At 36.0% G+C, this 20,546-nt stretch overlaps 1 protein-coding gene across 8 annotated transcripts in view; it reads left to right on the forward strand.

The window, feature by feature from the left end:
* The window catches only part of CPEB3 (cytoplasmic polyadenylation element binding protein 3), a 187,528-nt gene that overhangs the window by 105,439 nt on the left and 61,543 nt on the right, over positions 1 to 20,546 (forward strand). For 5 of the 8 annotated variants that reach the window (XM_048855998.2, XM_048855995.2, XM_048855997.2 and 2 more), the window contains exons 5-7: positions 7,722 to 7,745; positions 15,020 to 15,187; positions 17,109 to 17,198. The exons of 1 other annotated variant lie outside the window; for it this stretch is intronic. In XM_048855998.2, the coding sequence (XP_048711955.1) occupies positions 7,722 to 7,745; positions 15,020 to 15,187; positions 17,109 to 17,198 (282 nt within the window). The remainder of the gene's footprint in view (positions 1 to 7,721; positions 7,746 to 15,019; positions 15,188 to 17,108; positions 17,199 to 20,546) is intronic. 2 more of the 8 variants (XM_075130966.1, XM_075130968.1) reach the window with 1 other exon arrangement.

The raw sequence follows: 20,546 nt of genomic DNA on the forward strand, positions 1-20,546 counted from the left end.
AATGCATCCTAGGCTGGTAGAAAGCTGTTGCCATCTAATACCTGTTCAGTCACCTCTGTGAAATGAGTGGGTCATAGTGCATTTCCTAGTGCATATGTTAGCATACCAAAAAGTGTCACCACAATTAACATTAGTTAGCACTGTTGTTGGCAGTTCCAGTGGACACATCAAGGATTGATTGGGAATGGAGTCTGAAATACAGACTTGAATATAGAAGTGACCTCTTCAGTCTTAGATGAGGCATGTTGGTAGGACAATGTCGAGAAGCTCTATATAGAGAATTTCTGTCTCCAGAGCTTCCGAACTGGCACCTGTCATGAACACAAACTTCTCTACTCTATGTAAGAGGATAATTGGTCTTCATGCCCACCCTTATTCTTTCTGAGAGACAGTGATGGTGACAGTAAATATAGTAACCCATGCAAAGTGAGATGATACTGAACTGCTCTTTATTAACTGCCTTTTTATAAGAAATAAACATTGTTAGCAAAATTATTGAATTACTTCAAAAGAAGCTCCATTAAAGTCATTAAAAACATCTTCATACCGCAAAGGATATAATATAGTACTCTATGTAACTGTTTTGTAATTGAGCACAGTTAGTACATTATCCAAATACGTTAATTTTATCATCTAGATATGACATCACAGTTAGTGATAATGACCATATCCTGAAATCTGAGACTAAAGGCTTCTGAGTCTGATGCTATGGACAGTACTATAATAATTACTGAGTTAACACAAAGCAGTTTCACGTTGGCTGGTAATAAATATTAAGTGAAATGTCTTCTGCTGTCTCTTGTTACATGTCATCCAACTAACATGACCATGTTTCAGACTTAAATATGGGACATATGACCTCTCCCCCCACTTCCCTACCTCTTTGCTTTAAGAACAGGTTGTATTACCCTTTGGCATCCACATTATTGTGCATTATGTTGTGATAGCTGGGCCTACAAATATACCCTAATTGTAAACTCAACCATAAAAAGTGAGTGAAAGTTCCTAAATTGTCACAATGTGCTGTTATATAAAATTGTTTTAAAAAGATGCAAGAAGATGATGAAAAGACTAAATTAATTTAAATAGAAAGTATTTTACTGATACCTTTACGTACTGTGTTAAGGTTATGACCACTCCAGCCCATGCCAATTAACTTCTTCACTTCCCCCCCAAAAGCATAGTTATTACCGTCATTTATACCACAAAGGACTGTAAAACAAGGATTTTTCCCCTCCTAAATTCTCTCCAGCTAAAGCAAAAAGGAACAAGGGATATTAAAGGAATGCCTTATTTAATACTTTACATTTAAAATGCTTTAACTGTTTTTCTTTTCTTTTCTCTTTTATAAAAGGTTAAAAGGATTTTTTTAATGGTGTGTTAGCCATAGTACTAAAGCTGACATCTCTGTATTCCAAACCTTGTTAAAAACTGTTTAATGTTGGATAGTGATTGGGTTATATTAATAACTTTTTGATTCTTCAGACTCCTATTAATAAAACAGCTCTCATTTCCATTCTCTAGGCTATTAAAATAGTCCCTGCTCCCTTTTTAACATCTCTCTCAATGCTTATTCCCTAGCCACAGTTCCAAGTCTTACCTTATTTATTATTACTATACTCTCAGAATCCTCTGGCCTGCATTTTATGTTATTTTGGCTTTACGAGTTACATCATCCTCGAGACCCACACACTCACTCTTGGTGTTTACCTTTTTCTATTTTCCTACAACACAATGTGTGTATGGCTTGGAAAAAGTGCCAGTTTCCCCTTCTGCTACAATATGTTCTTGTTTTTTTCCAAGGAGTCAGTTTATGCAGTATATGATTATTACCAAGTTAACAGGAAGCACTTTATTGTACTGGAAATGTGCTTGTGGTCCTCTGTCATGTACAACTTTGCTACTTTTAAATTCTTCTCATATTATCAATTACTGTCAGCTCAACTTCCCATCTATAATCCCTTTCCCATTTTACCATAGTCTTCTCATTCATGACCATGTTCCTTGTGCCCTTAAAGAAGGCTTAGAATCCTCAACTTCCTCTCTCCCACTTCCTTGTCATACAAACAATTCCTTGTTCAATTAAATTATATTGTATTTCTAGAGGTGGGTGAAGTGGTGGGCTCAGGAAGGGAGTCAGAAGTTGAAGTGGCCATGTTTGTTGTGGAAACATGAATGGGAAGTAACCTTTTAGAATACCTAGATCTGCATAATTGCTATACAATATTTATGCAGATCTCTGTACTCCAAGTTGTCCATCAGAATTCAGGGATTTGCACGCTGGCCAGAAACTGAGAAATAACTCTGCAGTCATTATGCAAATCATGCACTACCAAAGGTCAGGGAATTGCATAAGTGAGAAATAAATGTTCAGTTATGGTTTTGCCGTTGTATAACATCCTTACTGTTTGACATGGGTGAGTCTGTGCCAGTATAATTCCTGGTAAATAGGCTCTTCATGTCTCAAAATAGCAAAATTTTTATGCATACTGTACTTGTAGGTGTATATATAAATTACACTTTATAATAGCTGTTAAACCTCTGATGTTCAGCCAATCATGTATAAACAGGACAATAGTGCCCACACTAATTGTTTACATAGTGGATACCTCCTACTGGGAAACTAATTGCTAATGTTATTTCAGCTGCACATTTTTGAAAAACTTTTTATTATATTACCAAAATATGGTGCTCTTGAATTATATCTGTTCATATTGTAGGCTGTCTCATTTACAGTGTACCTGAGACTGCCACTCATCTTTGTTTTGCATGTTGAAGCTATTCATAATATGGTTTATGAAAATAGGGCCCCATATTTGGCACCACGGGCAGTGCATTTTGGGGGAGTGGTTGTCATTCTCTGGTGGCTAAAATCTCTTGACACTTCTGTCAGGGTTCCCTCCCCACTCTGAACTCTAAGGTACAGTTGTGGGGACCTGCATGAAAAACCCCCTAAGCTTATTTTTACCAGCTTAGGTTAAAACTTCCCCAAGGCACACATTTTTGGTACGCTGCCACCACCAAGTGATTTAACCAAGAATTAGGGAAAGGACTACTTGGCGTTCCTATTTCCCCAAAATATCACCCCAAGCCTTATACCCCCTTACCTGGAGAGGCTTGAGAATAATATCCTAACTAATTGGTTAGAAAGTGATCGCAGACCCAAACCCTTGGGTCTTAGGACAATAGAGAAATTAATTAGGTTTTTAAAAGAAGGATTTTATTTGTTAAAAAAAGGTAAAAGAATCACCTCTGTAAAATCAGGATGGAAAATAACCTTTCAGGCTAACAAAAGATTCACAAACACAGAGGAACTTCTTCTGGGCTTAGTTCAAAGTTACAAAAAACAGGAATGAACCTCCCTCTAGCAAAGGGAAAATTCACAAGCTAAAACAAAAGATAATCTAACACGCTTTGCTTGGCTTTACTTACTATTTTTGTAATATTAGAGACTGGTTCAGGATTGGTTTATAGGAGAAGGATTTTTTCAACTGATACTTTTTTGCTTCCCAAGAGAACACACTCAAAACAAAGCCACCCCTCCCCCCCCAAGATTTGAAAGTATTTTTCCCCCCATTGGTCCTTTTGGTCAGGTGCCAACCAGGTTATTTGAGTTTCTTAACCCCTTGCAGGTAAGGAGGAATTCTCGGCTACCCTTAGCTATATGGTTATGACAACCTTCCACCACAGTATTTTTTCTAATTTCATAAGCAGTAATAACCGCACAGAAATGTCGTACTTGTGATCTTATTGATTACAGTAAGTAGATGATTTTCATTTTCCTGTTGATGCATTGCTGCCTTCGCACAGAAATAATTTCAAAACTGTTTAGCTTTTAAGTGTTTTCTCTCCATTGGTGTTTGTAAACTACATTTTGGGCAAAGCCTGTTGGAAGCTCTCTGCATTCAGATTTGCTGAGTCACACTTAATATTACTCTGGTAGTATGGATTTCAGATAGCTGAGCCATTCCTTCTAGTGAAGTCTGCAATGGCCTGGACTTTGGGCTGTAAACAAGGCAGGATACCATATAATTTTTATCTCAAATTGCACATTCTTGTTTTGTATCATGTGTAACAGTGACATTGCTGAAGGAAATATAGAAAGTACATTTTGACTCCCAAATTCCCTGGTCTGATGACGTTTTAGCACTTTTTAAAAATTAACTTGAATATAAATATTGAATAGAATTGTCCAAAGGGATTTTCAAATAAATGTTTATATTTTATGACCAACTTCTAACACAACTATGTATTTTATAAAATGAGAAATTGGTCTTATTTCTTTCTTTTACTGGTTAAATGGGAAAAGTGCATATGGTTTTCTATTTAAATCTATTGTGTGTTGTGATTTTTATTAATTTGGGATTTAAAAAAAACTCGGGCCCTTCAGGGTGGGTTTTTAATCATGTTTGTATTATCATAGCATTTCAGTGTTTGTTTTACCCATTTCTGGCCTCAGTCAGCTGTCCCACCTAGATAAGTACTCGCCTACTGCATTTTCTTTTATAGCTTAATTTTAATTGTTTATATTAGTAACCCATGAGTTCCTTAATATCATAATCCACTTTCTATGATGTTTGCATGAATAATTTTTTGCATGGCAGCCTCAGGTTCTGTTCAGATTATTTTAGATCAATTAGTTTGGGGGTATTTTACATCTCGTAAAAGGACTCATTTATTTTTGGGTTATTTTAATCTATTTGAAAAGCTCTTTACTGTAACACTCACTTGCACACATGAAGCTTATTTGTTACCATTTTGTTGTCATTCAGTTTATTTTTCCTAAATAATTAAACAACATTTTGAATAAAAATGTATCTACAGTGTAGTTCCTCAGTTTCTCTGTGTCATTTCATTTTTTCTTTATGCATTTTGTTGGTCAGCCTATCAAAAATCTGAGCATTGTGGTCACCAAATATCTATCTTTAGGTCATTTTATAAAGGTCTTTTCTGAGAAATTTAGGGATATTTGTGTGTGTGTGTGTGTGTACACTATAATATATAAATATTCTCCTGTCTTTAGTGGTATAAATATGACATCCACCTTCCCATATAGTAAATGCGTAAATAAATAAGATAGTAACACTAGTAGGGCCAGTGTAGCAACACTGCATAACCTGACAGGAGAGAGGGGGTGTCTTTCAATTGTGTTAGCTTACGGCTACAAGATGGTGAACTAATACCACTTCAGACATATTAGCCTGCATCTTAACAGTGCTTTTCAAACATGCCAAGTTATCATGATTGGGAAAATGCGCCCATTTTGCTTGTTGAGACATGCCCACTTATTGATGTTGCTTGTGTAAGGAATGTAATCTTGGACCATGGTCTGGCCGAGACAATAGAAGAAATTAGAAATTAAGCAATTTTAGTGCCGTAGCCTGGTACTTGGAGGAAAATAAACAGTCTGAAATGAAAATGTGTATTAAAAATTAAGTATAAATTTCAATTGCATTCGTAATTATGGCGTTCTTGGTAGTAATGGTATAATGGTCTCTGTCGTGTTCCATTATAACCCAATTTCCACACATACATACTCCATAATAATTTTCCTTTGAAGTGGCGATAAAGTATAGAATTGGGAGAGGAAGAAGGAAAATACAAGGAAAATCACTCATGTTTTTGGTATTTGTACTCACCAATAACTTAGAGATGAATCAAAAAATTCTCAACTTATTTTGTGGATAAAGTACTTTTTGAGGAAGTTTGTTTCATATTTGGAAGGAATAAGTGATAAACAATTGAAAATCGGTTGTGAGCATACTCAGCGTGTAGCTGCTACAATTTTTGAAGTCTAATGAAACCTGTTTTCCATTGTGATCTCACAATACATATTTTGTTGGCCTGGCCTGGCCAGGGACTGTTACACTCATTCTGCTACTGGGACAATTTGCAGGAACATGATTGTAAATGTCCCAAAAGCTGAGGAGGGGAACAAGCAAAATCTCCAAAAAGTCTGATTTAACATTAAGGTAAAAGACAAACCCAAAATTCAGTTATAGAAAATTAATATCTTGCTGGTTGAAGGGGATTTGAACATGTTTTTTTTGTTTTTGCTACCTTTGTAATTGGTTGTACATCCTAACTTTTGCATTTTAAAAACAACCTTTTGCCATTAGGAAAAATACAACCAGTTATATGCTTTGCTACTCTGTTAACCCAGCCTTGCAAAAAACTTTCTCCAGCAGCAGAGGTTTGAACTATGAATGATTCATCAATATGAAAACTGGGACCCATAAATCACCACTGGTGCAGCATAACTGTATTGAAGCAACAGCAGTGATGGATTCTGTAGTTTAGAAAAGACTCGGGTGGATTTTTATCACCATGTTGTCAAACCTTGCTCATAGTATAGAGGCAGCCTAAATGTTAACAGTAAGCATAACTGTCTTCCATTTTTTTTACCTGGATCCTACAATATCATTTATACTTCGGTATTTTGGCTATTTTTTGTTCTAAATTCATTCAAAGAGATGAAGAAATGGTACATGTAGTTTGAAGATGACCCCCTTCCCATCAACCAAAAAATCTATCAAGAGAATGATGCAGCTCCCCTCCAGTAGGATGATGACCTTGAATGAGGCCTCCACCTCAGATAAGTAATAACAGGAAGGGTGGAAGTTTCCCCTCAAAGCAGCCTCTCCCCCCATCCCCCAAACTCTTACCTTAAAGAATTGGTCGAGCCAGTATGCTGCCAGGCCTAGTGCTAGTCCATCTTCCTACCAAATGTTGCACCAGGAAATTCCAGTTCCAAGCCTAACAATCCCCAACGATGCAATTACAGATAATGAATGGTATTAGGAGCGCTCCGCCTTCTGTACTTCTCATGAATAAGCTCCATCCTGTCCACAATACCAAATAGAAGTGGCAGAGCAATTGTCTGCCATATACCTAGAATTTTTTGGCTTCTATTACAGGTTGACCTTTCTTCCCAGGGATGGGAAATTAGTGATCCAAGGCCACCTGCATTGTAAATATTTTGGAAGGGCACAGATATGTTCTGTTGGGATGAGTTCTCAGTGTAGTTTCGAAATACAATGCTCCAAACTATTCTATGATACATAAAAATTTCAGAAAGCAAATGTAAATGTATTTAGCCATTTCAGTTTATATCATATACTGGATGTGTGACTTCATTTTGCAATATGCAGATATCAGAACATAAACAGTTTTACAATTTTTCGGATTTATTCATAAAAAACGCCAAGTTGTATATTGTAGCCATTCAAATCAATATGAACAGGTTTGGATGACATACTAATTATTGAATTTATATCACTTTGGTGGAAAATTTAGCTTTTTTTGTAGAATGGCTAATTGTTTAAATCCCTTGATGTTTAAATATAGTTTTTCAAAACTATAATTGTTTTTTTTCTGCACAATTACTCCCTTTAATTAAAATTACTATAGTTTATGTGCATTACCTCTTCCAACACCTATGAAGGATTTGTGTGGCGTCATAATTTTAAAATATTCTTTGCTATCTGGAATAATGTTGCATAGCATATGTGCTTAAAATTTTGTCTTGGCTGTGTCATCTTAAAGATATTTTTTAGGGTTGTTTGAAATGTCAGAACTTCATTTTCAAAAAAAAAAAAGGGGGGGGGGAAGGTGCAATGGGAAAAGGCATAAAAATCTACATTTTCCTTATTTCTGAATCTAAATCTAATTGCTGTTCTATGACAAAAGTACCAACAATTCTCTTCTGTGTTTACATGCAGCCAGGAGCTATGGGCGGAGAAGAGGTAAATAAAATAAAATAAAAATGTGTTAAAGGTTTTGCCTGCCAAATTATGGGTGTGAGAGAAACATATTTAGTGCTGTTCATGTTAACAATATATCGTCAATTTTTCAATCTCTTTGGTTCATCAGTTGCCATAAATATCTCAAATGATATTTTTTTACTTTGTTTTTCAAAATATATCTCTTAATTCTCATAATTTAAAACAGTAAATGATGATTTCTAGTCAGTAGTTTCCAGTTTATTGCTTAAAAATGATTCTTATGTTGTTTGTGTTCTGTGATTGATATGCTGCTTTTAATATTGTTTAGTGCTCCAGAGGGGGAAATAAGTTTACATTTTCAAAAAATACAATGGAAATTTGATGGTAACTGGTTCATTGATAAGCTTCAAAAGGAACACTTTTTTCTGCATAAATGAGATATGTTTTAAACAAATGAAGGAGAACTTGATAAATTTAACACTTGTATTGCATCTCAACATTCAGGAAACTTTTCTACCTTGAAACTGAAAATAATAATTTGCAAAGATAGTACATCATCTGTCTTAAAGTGCTGCTACATATTTATTCTTGGTGGACAACATCAAGCTTGTTAACCACCCAACTCTGCCCCCTCCCCCGAACCGTACCTTTAATTTACCCTGTATGTAGATACACACAATGCTGTTGTGCCATGAGATGTATTACATTGTAACTATCTTGTGCCTCCTATAAAAGCTATTGCTGTGTTTCTAGTATAAAGCTTTTTTAAAAATCAACTAAAGAGATGCTCTTAAATTTATGTGAGCTTACAATTGAATTATCCTATTTTTTTGTGTCTTGATGAATTGCTAATTCAAACCCTACACATGTGGTATAAGAGAAGACCAGATACATGAGTCAAATGACAATGGTACACATGAGTGAGAGCTGACAACTTCAGTATTTGTAGATTCTTGAAATAAGAACACTGCTATTGGACAATGACTTTTAACTTTAAGTGAATTTAAAAGTCATGAAAATGAGCAATTAATATCAATGGTACTAGCCAACAATAATGAAATTAGACCATTGGTAAGGAACTGTAATTCTGAGGCTTGAAGCATGGATTTATTCCAGTTCCAGGCTTTGAACCTCCTTTTTTTACTTAGTTAAACTTTCAGAAACTTGAATGAGCTTTTTAAAACCATTTTTTCTCTTTATTTAGAAAATCTTTTAAGGGAAAATATAGATTTAAAAGAAATCGACAACAGCAATTAAAATATTTTTCTTTCTAACTGGCTTATTGACTATAAAATACAATGCTGCAGATTATAGATTTTGGCACCTATAACACGCAAATACTATCTGCTGTGGATACTGTAACATTATTTTATCTTTATTTTTGATTGCATGGCACTGAAATAATTTAAAAATGCAATTTAGTTATCTAGGCAGTGAAATATATCATTGACTATATCATGGTGGAGTATTTAAATGGGTGCAATCTGGAGTTTTGCATCACATTGTGAAAGAAAATTGAAGACTTAGGTGGACAGATCAGTATGTTGGCAGAGGCTAGACAGGTATGTAGATTGCATGAGCTTGTGATTTGAAATTATGTAGGGAGACCGTCTTGGCCATAGAATTTGATTACAATTAAAGATGGAATTTTTAGTAGGTTTTAATAACTAAGTGTCCATCTTGCATTTTTAAATTTAATATCTTGGCCCCCCAGGGGAAAAATCTCTAGTTAGGTGGGTAATACATCAACATGATAAACCCTTCAGTGCATTCATTCACTGCCACAGTACTCCTAGTCCGTTATATCATGTTACTGAAGCAACCATTAAAAGAAAAGGAGTACTAGTGGCATCTTAGAGACTAACCAGTTTATTTGAGCATAAGCTTTCGTGAGCTACAGCTCACTTCATCGGATAATGAATATAGTCATAAAACAAGGGTATGGAACAGTGGGCCCCATCTATGCATGTGAGCACTGGGAATGCAGAAGAAAGTTTCTTTTAAAATTGTGGAGCCCCCTCCAAAAATTATAGCAATTAAAACTTTAAAAAAAGGTCACTTTGATACCATTAACCACTCTTGTATCTTCAGGTAGAAATTCCAATTTACATGTCTTATTGAGTGAGTGAAACTCCTAGAATGTGGCACTAACTATGGTGACTGTGTGACAGGGTATACAATTAAAGCACTATGAAACTTACAGTAAAGGCAAAAAAAAAAAACCAACCCAGACCCAAGTTCTAACAGTTGTGACTCCCAATATCCTTTCTTTACCTAAAAGATCTGTCTTCATCCCATCTCAGTTTCTTCCTGTGTGAAATACTTATATTTACAGGAATTGGTGGAGTAAAGAACTATTTATTTTTGTTAGTCTTGCTCTTTTGATTTCTCTTGAAATGTGCCTCCATTTTTTCTGTCTTAGTCAACTGCCATATAAAACTAGAAATCACCACATTATATTATATGTTTGCTTTTTCAGAACTATGAATTCATATATATGGGAAATTGCTTTAAGCATTGAGCTGTCTTATACATATAAAACTTTTCTGGAGAGGCTATTTCATTTATATATAAAATTTATATATAAAATATATAGATAAAAGGTTTTAATGAACCCTCCCAAAATTATAGCAATTAAAACATTCTTAAGTTTCTGATTTATTATTAGAGAGACAAGGTGGGTAAGGTAATATCTTTTACTGGACCAACTTCCGCTGGTGAAAGAGACAAGCTTTGAGCTATACAGTGTTCTTCATGTCTGGGAAAGGTACTCAGTGTCACAGCTAAATACAGTAGAATCTTAGTTACAAACACCAGAGTTACGAGCTGACTGGTTAACAACACATCTCATTTGGAACCGGAAGTAAATAATCAGGCAGCTGCAGAGGTGCACAAAAAAACAAAAGCAAATACGGTACTGTGTTAAATGTAAACTACTAAAAACTAAGGAGAAATTTAAAAAAAAAAATTTGACAAGGTAAGGAAACTGTTTCTGTACTTGTTTTATTTAAATTTAAGATGGTTAAAAGCAGCATTTTTCTTCTGCATAGTAAAGTTTCAAAACTGTATTAAGTCAATATTCAGTTATAAACTTTTAAAAGAGCAGTCATAATGTTTTGTTCCTAGTTACAACCTCCCTTCCCGAGGTGTTCATAACTTTGAGGTTCTACTGTACAAGGTTGAACAGCTTGTTTAGCATAAGGAGTTCACCTTGAATGGTCTCTTACAATATGTTAAGTAAGCAGTTCATACCTATTCGGTCTAGGAGAAAGGAGGGTTAGTGGCTTACAAAGTGTTTGTAATGAGCCATAAATCCAGTATTGTTATTAAGGCTCATCTTTCGAAGGGGTTGTGCAGGTTTCCTTTGAGGATGAGGACAGGTATGTCAGATATAGAGTGATCATTTTTGAAAAGTGTTTGCCTATAGGTGATAGTGTTTTTGTCTTAATTTTCTGTTTGAGTTAATTCGAGAGCATTGTGATTCTCGTTTCACCCACATAGTTATTGGGACATTTAGTGCACTGGATGAGGTACTCTACATTTTGTGACAGGCATGTGAGGTGTAAACTGCCCACTTCACATGGAAGAGACCGTTCAAACATATTAACTTCTTATGCTAAACAATCTGTTCCACCTTGTACTTAGCTGTGACAGATTACTCAGAGCTCTTGTTCCAGTCTGGGAAAGGTAAACTCAAAAGTTTCTCTCTCTCACCAGCTGAAACTGGGCTAATAAAAGATGCTGCTTTTCCAACCTTGTCTCTCTCCTATCCTGGGACCAACACAGCAAACAGTGGAAGATATCCTTTATTTTTGGTTAACATTTTATGTTTTGGCAGCTCCTAGAGACCAATGAGGTCAGGGCCTTGTGCTAAGTGCTACATCAACATATAGTAAATGACAATTTCTTAAGTTTCTGGTCTATGATGGCAATTCCTTCTGCCACCATGACTATTTAGGTTTTTTTTAGTCTCTCTAATGAGAGACTTTGTCAAAGGTCTTTTGGAAACCTAAATAAATTAGGTCAACTGTTTCTCCTTCATCCAGTATTTTATATGACTGGTCAAAGAACTCCAATGGATTAGTGAGATATGATTTTTCTTTGCAGAAGACATGCTGGTTATACTGTGTCATGTCATGATCTCCAGGGTGTTTTTTAATTCTATTTTTAATTATCGTTACAACCAATTTACCAGGTACAGAAGTAAGGTTTATTGGTCTGTAAGTTTCTGGATCATCCCTAGTGCCTTCTTAAAATATAGGCTCAACGTTTGCTAATCTTCAGTTATCTGTGATAGTAGCTGATGCCCTGTGTTTGCTACTAAGTAAATCACTTTATTCTTGAGTTCCTTCAGAACTCTTGGATGTATTATCTGGATCAGGTGACTTATTGCTTTTTAGTTTTTACTAGTTCCAGAACCTCTTCTTCTGACACCTCAATCTCTGTTACTGCCTCATTATTGTCCAAAAATAGTAGATTGGGATAGGCATCTCCTCAAAATTGTTTGATGAAGACAATTTCAAGGAAATAATTTAGTTTCCCAGCATTATCCTTCTCTTCCTCAGTTTCTCCTTTTTATCTATCCCATGGTGGTCCAGCATCCAGTTGTTTGCCAGGATTTCTGCTTCTGATATACTTTCTTGTTTTTAGATATTTAGTTATTTGCTCTTGAAATTGCATGTTAAGCCTCCAAATTTCCTATACACATCACACAATTGCAACTAAATCCTGTGTGTTACTTCAGGCTAAGCCAAGAATAACCTCTCCTGTTGTGTGCTCTAAATCTATCAATTCCATGAAACAGTTGTTGAAGGTTTTGAAAAATTGCTTCTCTAAACCTTGTCTCACTGTGACATTTGATTATTACTATTATATTTGACTATATATGGGTAAAGTCCCCATTATCATTTTATTAGACTTTGCCTCTTTGATCTCTATCAACATTATGCCCTCAGTATCTTTTCTGCTCCTCTGAAAGCTGTTAATATAACCCTACTAGGATATTTGTCATCTTAAAACTTGGGATTTTTATCACCAGTTAGAATATTTATCTTATTAGAGTGTATGCAATCTTTTAGGTTCAGCACTACTGCTCCTCTACCTTCTTGACCTAATCTGTCCTTTCTGTATAGTTAGTAGCCAGGTATTGCAGTATCTCATTGACATTTGCGCTTTCACCATGTTTCAGTGATGCCTGTTATGGCAAGGTCTCTTTTCATTGCCTGACATTCTAGTTCATCTGTTTTTGCTTTTAAGCATCTCATTTGTATGTAAACATCTATAGTTTTTATTTTTGACCAAGTGCCTATTTTTTTATTTAATTTTTTAGTATGAAACCTTGTTAATTTAACAGAAATTACCTCTGATCTTAACCTGTCCCTGCCCAATTTCTAGCCTATCCTTTACCGCTAGATACAAGGGATATCTTTGTGCTGTTGACATCTTTTACCTGACTTGAGTGCTCCTCAGCACCTATTGGCTTTCTGTTAAGCTCCCTAAGTTCCTGTTTTCCTCTGTCCTATACCTCCCTACTTCATTAATAACAATCTGTACCATAACCACCAACTCCTACCTAGCACTATCTGGAAGTCTGTTTAGATGTCTCATGAGATCCAACATCTTTGCACCCAATAAAGAAGTTAATGAGTCTTTCTTCTGGTTGCTGCATACCCAGCTATCTATATTTATAATAATCAAATCCTCTACAATATGTGTTCATCTTCCCATTACAAATCAATCCCCTGGAGCAACTGACTCACTGTGTGTGAGGGAAAATTCAGCCACATCAGAGTTTGAACATGGGTCCCATCTAAGTGAGGGAGTCCTTCCATTCCATCTAAGTCTCTCCCCATCATGAGACTGGCTTCTTCAGCTGCTCAGGGAAATCAGTTCAAAAGTGGGCAAGTTCTATGATGTTCCTTATATGTAGATCCTGCATCCCTCTGCTCCTCCACTTCTGCAACTCTGGACTGCAGATATGCTGTACTTTTGGCTATGAGAGTCATGAGCTGTTTACATTAGGAGGGCACAAGCCAAGTAGTTATTTGGCACTCATTCTTTGCAGTAAACTGGGTAGTACCCACCCTGAATATTCTGCTGCTGGGCTACTACTCTCATGGTCAAACTGGGTGTTAACTGTGGGTAATAGCTTGAGCTAAGTGTAACTTTTCTTCAAGTAGAGAATAAGGTTTTTTGTTTGGTTGTTTTTTAGTGATTTATCTAAGTATTTGAACAAGGACTTTTTAAATATTTTAGCCTGCTAACAAATTAAGCTTCTTGCTACACCACTTTACCCAATTTCCACTCAGTTCAAACTCCCCTGTGCTCACTTTGACATTTGCCTCTCTGTTAGAAAATACGTTGTGGGGAACCGTTCGGCAGTGAAGTAGCCTAATGATCTTGTGTATCTCTTGTAGCATTAATTTATAAGAATCAGTGAAAATATTTTTTGTTGAAAACTTCACAGTAAAGAGTTTTGAGAGGGTCTGTCTTAAATTTAAATCTCACTCACAAGCTCTCTCACAAGTGCTAGACAGTATAAGCAGATTATTTTCCTTGCTTTCATTTGTTAGCCAGCTGTAGTTAATGGTTTCCATATTTACAGCTGAAACATCTATCTCAAGTTAGAAGAAATACCTATTTTATACTTAAAGGTTATCCAACTGTAGCTTTGGGAAAATGTAAACACCTATAATAAACACTTGCTTGAATGCTGGCTATTGGCAACAGTGGAATGTCTTTAATAGAAGAGTCTGTTTTTTAAGATCGTGAGCTAGTTATAATTGAGAATTTTTGTTGCACATTTATTTTTGTAATTTGACTAAATAGGTAAAGAAAGGGAGAGTGGGATTAAAAACTTAACTGCTTTAGCAATGCGCTTATAATTACACTGAAACATGTTTTACCTACCTACGTGAAAACCGACCTATCACTTCATTTTATTACAAAACAAAGGCAACTGTAATCTTGCACACATTCAGTAGCTGATTTTATAATCTAGATAGTGATGGACACCAGCATATGAGATGGCTGAGCTCTTACAGTTTATCCTGTAAACATGACCACATATATTGTTTCCTACCACCAGCAGCGCTACTGAAGACCGTAGTACTGATGGTGGTGGTAGACCATGTGTGGTACCATTTGCAATATCTGGCCTTTAGTGTAAACTGCTAATTCTGTTGAAGTAAAACATAACTTTAAAAAAAAAGGCAGATTTAAGTAGGCCTTGTTCTTAAAGGAACATTTATTTCTCCAGAAAATTTTAACTCTAGAAACTCCCAAATCTGTTACAGGTCGGTCTTCACTCTTTCCCTTTGAAGATGGCTTCCTAGACGACAGTCATGGTGATCAGTCTTTATCATCGGGTCTCAGCTCTCCAACTCGCTGTCAGAACGGTGAAAGAGTGGAACGCTATTCTAGAAAGGTGTTTGTTGGAGGTCTGCCTCCTGACATTGATGAAGGTACTGTGACTCCGTGATGTCTACAATTGGTGGGGGTGGGAGTTGGTTTTCTTTTATAAAAATCCTGACTTTTCCTGGTTATGTGGCTGGTAGTGTGTTGTGATATTACAAAGGCAACTTGAGTTTGGGAATCTGCTTGGAATTCTTGCAGATTGCTCTAGGTCTGGCAGCCTCTGTGGAGGAGTGATGGATTGATATGCCCTAGTAAGCATGTAACCTCCACAGGAATGGCATGTTCCTATGTGCATAAAGTGTCTACATACATAAAGTGAAGAAATTGATGGAAATACAGGGTTAAATGACTGGTGAAAGCCCTCAAAAGTCCTGAACTATTCCATCTCACAATCTGGGGGAAAAAAAGAAAGGGAAAAATGGCAGCCTATACTTGTTAAATATGTCCACTGTTGTAATAAAAATGGGTTTTAGTTAATACAATGACTCTCCATTTACTTGGGTATTTCTAACAGATGTTTACAGTGAATCAGTTGATAAATGTGACCTATTTAGTGTTGTTGCAAAAAGATATTTAGGTTATTGTCAACAATCATTTTTGCATTGTGTATCTGTTTTATTAATAAAACACCTATTTTCATCACAATCCATTGTGGATGTTCTTCAATTCCCGCCTACCATACCAAAAATCCACCATTAACTAAGCATATACAGGAATTTAAGGATGCGTCACAAGGGAAAGAAAGGCTTTTTTGAAGTTGACTTTGTAGTAAGCCTTTTGCTAAACCATGCAATACCTTTATAAAGAAATAATATTAAACATCAAACACTGCCAAAACACTGCCCTTCAGACCTTTTTGCTGATGGATATGTTGCTAATATCTGTCTGGTGGTGATTATATTCAAGTGTTGTTTGATGTAGAAAAATCTGTATTTTTTTCTCTTAAATCAGTGAGACAAAATTTAGTTCTGGTGAATCAGGGCTGTTCACACAATAAAGGAACTTAACCCCACCTCCTCCCCCATGCCCTGTATTCCCATTGGACTTATTTTGACCAAAACGTTTGAGTCTTGAGTTTGTTTAAGCAACTCCAACAGGAACAGAAGCCAGAGCTCCAACCCTTTGCTGTGAGTGACAGTTGATAAAGCTCTATTGGAATGCATAGTACAGGGAATTTTTAAAAATAATGAAATCTTGTTATAGACTTAGTCTTTTCCTTTCTTCCAGATCCATTTGTTCAAGACTAATCTTCCCTCTATAAAAAGAGTTGCAAAAACATTTCAGAAAAGTTACATTTCCATGCAAAATAAATAGCCTGTAAATGTGGAATAACTTTTTTTTTTCCTTTTGGTTGGTTTGGTTTTTTGGGTATGTTTGTCTGTATTTAAAACAGTGATTAAATGATGTTTGTTTGGTAAGCTAATTAGGTATTTGTGGTTAAAAGTAGAAATAGGCCTCAACCAGAATTCAGGGTTAAGATCAGTGTTTGCAGTACACACTCTTTTTAATAGATCAAATGCAGTTACTGATTCTTAGTATCCCATACTTTGAGAAATCTCAGATCCAGATTTTGAATCCCCGAAGTCTGAGAGTTAAGATGGTTCAGATTTGTCGTTTTGTTGGTTTTCAAAAAATAATGTGGCAAATCTGTATTAAGGCTTCTGGTTTTCATCATTACTACTACTAATACAGAAAATTATGTCTTGTAACCGTGCTGCACATCTGCTTTTAGTCTGTGAAGCTACGTAGTGAAAGGCAAAACTAGTTTTGCACTACTTAGCAACAAAGTATAGTAGAGGTAAAAAAGCATATTTATTTCAAGAAGGTTCTCATATTCATCATTTCACTTTTTCCTGTTTTTCAATAGCTTCAGAAAATTCAGTTTCTAACATTTTCTTAAGCAAGAATTTTCGTTTTGCCACTTTTAATCTTCAGATTTTCTTTAAGATTCCTTATTTGTTTTTGTAGATGAAATCACTGCCAGCTTTCGTAGGTTTGGACCTCTTGTGGTGGACTGGCCTCACAAAGCTGAAAGCAAGTCATATTTTCCACCTAAAGGTAATTAGCTTAAAATAAGTCTACACAGGCTGTTCTGGAACAAGCAAACACCTGCTGCTGCTGCTTTAAAAACATTAAATCCATTAAAACAAACAGCTTTGACCCTTTAAGATGGTTGCAGTCTCTTTCAAGTAAGATTCTTCTGCAGATACATTGTGTATAGAGGGGGGAAATTGCAGTCCATGTTACAAAGTTTTTTTTTGAAGAGTGGATCCACGGAGTCCCATTTGAGGTGGACGTTGCTCAGTTTAGTGAATCAGGAATTTGTATTTAAACTAGTTTTATTCTGGGGGGAAGGTTGCAAAATTTCCCCTGTTAATTGAGCTCTGCCAGTTAATAGCAACAACAAGAATGTTAATGTAAACAAGGCTTCCATGTCCTTGAAGTTTTTGAAACAATGTCATTTAGACCGGTTTGGGGTTGGGGAGGAGGTGGTTTGGGAAGGTTTTTTGGCTTTATACAATTTGGCTTTTATTGAATACCCACAGCTCCTGCATTTTTGTAAGTATTATACAGCATACCATCTGTAGCCACGAGGGTGGGTTAGCACTCCTATTCTGAGATCCTTCCATTCTCCCCTGGCCATGAATATTGACAATTGTTCTTAAGGCTGGTTTGGCAGCACATTGTACTGTGTTTGGTCCCTGAGCTAACACTCCTACTATATTTTTTAGATGCACTTTTATGTGCAAATAGCTACTCTTACCAGATGTTTTTTAAACTGATTGAGGCATGGTAACTTCTTTGTGACAAGTAAGTCTCCTGCAAATACCATTTAGGACATTTCTGTCTCAAAAGAAAACTGCTATCAGTGGTTATTCTATAACATCTGCTCATGGATAAATAAAATGAAGTGAACATATGCTTTTGAGTGTAGTTCCTAAAAGTTGCAACTAACTAATGTAGTGCCTTACACAGGTTTTCGGTTCTTTCTAGTCAGAATTCTTATTCTAGCTTTAGCCAAGAGGTAAAATGAGCTCCTACTTGACCTGATATCTCCAAGACCTCCACAAGTTTGTTTGCTGTGACTTTGTAAATAACTAATTTAATTACAAATTTGTTGCAGATTAACCTGAGACTTTATTAGTTAGGATCAGATTTGTTCTGTATTCCAGGAGGCTACTTTCAGACTTGTAAAAATGTTTGAGTAAGATCTATTTTAGCAGAAGACAAGGGAATCCAGCTTCTCTTCTATTTCTGTCACGATTCTATTATGGGAAACAGCTTTCAAAGCCCCTGCCAGTTGCTCTAGAATGTCTGTCTGAAAGTGCTAAACAGTCAGTCCCAACTGTTCCTGATTATTTATAACTGGCTTCTTAGTTATCAATCAGGGCTTCAGCATCGTCCCTCCAGCATGCCTGTCTTTTCAACTAATTTGCCTACTACTGAAGTTAGCCTTACTAGCCTGTAATTGCCAGGATCGCCTTTGAAGACTTTTTTTAAAATCTGCATTACATTAACTACCCTCTAGTCATCAAGTACAGAGGCTGATTTAAGCGATAGATTACGTACCACAGTTGTTAGTTCTGAAATTTCATATCTGAGTGCCGTCAGAGCTCTTGGGTGAATACCATCTGGTCCTGCTGACTTATTACTGTTTAATTTATCAATTTGTTTCAAAACCTCCTCTACTGACACCTCAATCTGGGACAATTCCTCAGATTAGTCATCTTAAAAAGAATGGCTCACATATGAGGATCTCCCCCATATCCTCTGTAGTGGAGACCAATGCAAATAATTCTCTTAACTTCTCCACAATGTCACATATGATGGATGTCCTTCTGTGTAGTACCCTCAATTACTGCAGTATCAGAAATGAGTGGACTCTGAGTCTAACTGGTTTGAACCTGCAAAAAAGTTCATGAATTTTTCTGGGTGATCCATCTGCTAGTCATGAGGCTATGTAAATACCTGGATAGAACATGGCCCTAGAGTGTAGAGTACTGTCAACATAGCCTATTGACACTTACGTGATGGCAGAGTATTTGTAACAAAAAACTGCAGGAAATTCTGGCCTTGTTCCCCAGACATGACACTGAAAGGACTGAACCATGTATCTTGTCTAACACTACAAAATACTGTAATTGTCTGCATATATTTTAAAGGGTTTTCTAAATTGGTTTCACTGCATAAATGAGTAAGTATGCATCTGGCTTCTATTTTTAAAATGGCTTGGCTATCAATCACAAGTTCATATTTATGGATGTTTTAAAAATAAAACAAAAAAACACCTGAGTAAAAACCAACAATCCCTATAGTATGCATTTTGTCCTTGATAAATGCAGAATCTGGATTGCTGGGGGATGAGGGTAGTGGTGATACACAGCTGTTTTGTCACTAAATGTGTAGATTATGCACTTGAACAAGAGACGCTGTTAACAGCAGCTGACAATGTGTGTAAGGGGCTATTTTTAGTCCCTTACACATTTAAATTACTGCTTTTGCATGGCATTTTTCTGCTTTGTGTTGAAATGCTTAGTGCTGTTTATCAGTGCCTCCCATGATGTGAATCAAACGCTTTGCTTCTGAATAAGGCCAAATTATTACTGTTGCCTGAAGATTCTTTAGATGACTTGCATACTTCATAACATATCATAAACAAATTCTTAAAGGGACTGGCAAAATTATAAATGCCATGTGCTAGTCTTGGGGAAGCAGATGCTCAAATCGTAACACATTTACTTGAATTTTATTGCAGAGTTTTGAGAATTTAAATGCGATTTGTTTTCTTTTAAGTACTCATGAGATCTCAAGAAATAATGAGATAAGTTCTAAAGAAAAATACTGGATGCAGCAATACATAACTATGACTCAGCCACTTTAGACCTGGTAGTCTATTTTATTCAGGCAAAAACTGGACATTTCAAAGACTATTTTAATTTAAATATGATGTTTTTTTGAGTACTGGCCAGTAAATCTAGAGTATGATGTTTTTAACTTGAGCAATACACCAAATGCAGTAATTAACTTGTTTTTAATATGGTATTTTGTGTTAAGCAGATAGTACACTACTGTTTTTAAAATATTTACTTTTCCTTGTATGTAATACTAGCTTGCAAACTTGAAAAGAATATCTCCCCTCTTACTTGTTTCTCTGTATTTATTTTTCTGAAGATTAAAATGAGTGTGAAATTCACATGGTTAGTGGGAGCTGCTATGACACCTTTGAAAAAGGTGCCTGAGTGCTGCTCCCTTCACTGGATTATGGCTAGCAAGAATAGGGGAGGGAGGGAAGGCAGCCTCTGGCTTCATCCGTTCTCCACTTCGAAGGGGAGGAGATGGGGAAAGAACAAATGGGTTCCAGGGACTGAAAAAGACATGCAGAATGTGGGGTGGGTGGAGCTAATG

This window comes from Caretta caretta, chromosome 7 (assembly GCF_965140235.1).
Source record: "Caretta caretta isolate rCarCar2 chromosome 7, rCarCar1.hap1, whole genome shotgun sequence".
Taxonomy (NCBI): domain Eukaryota; kingdom Metazoa; phylum Chordata; order Testudines; family Cheloniidae; genus Caretta; species Caretta caretta.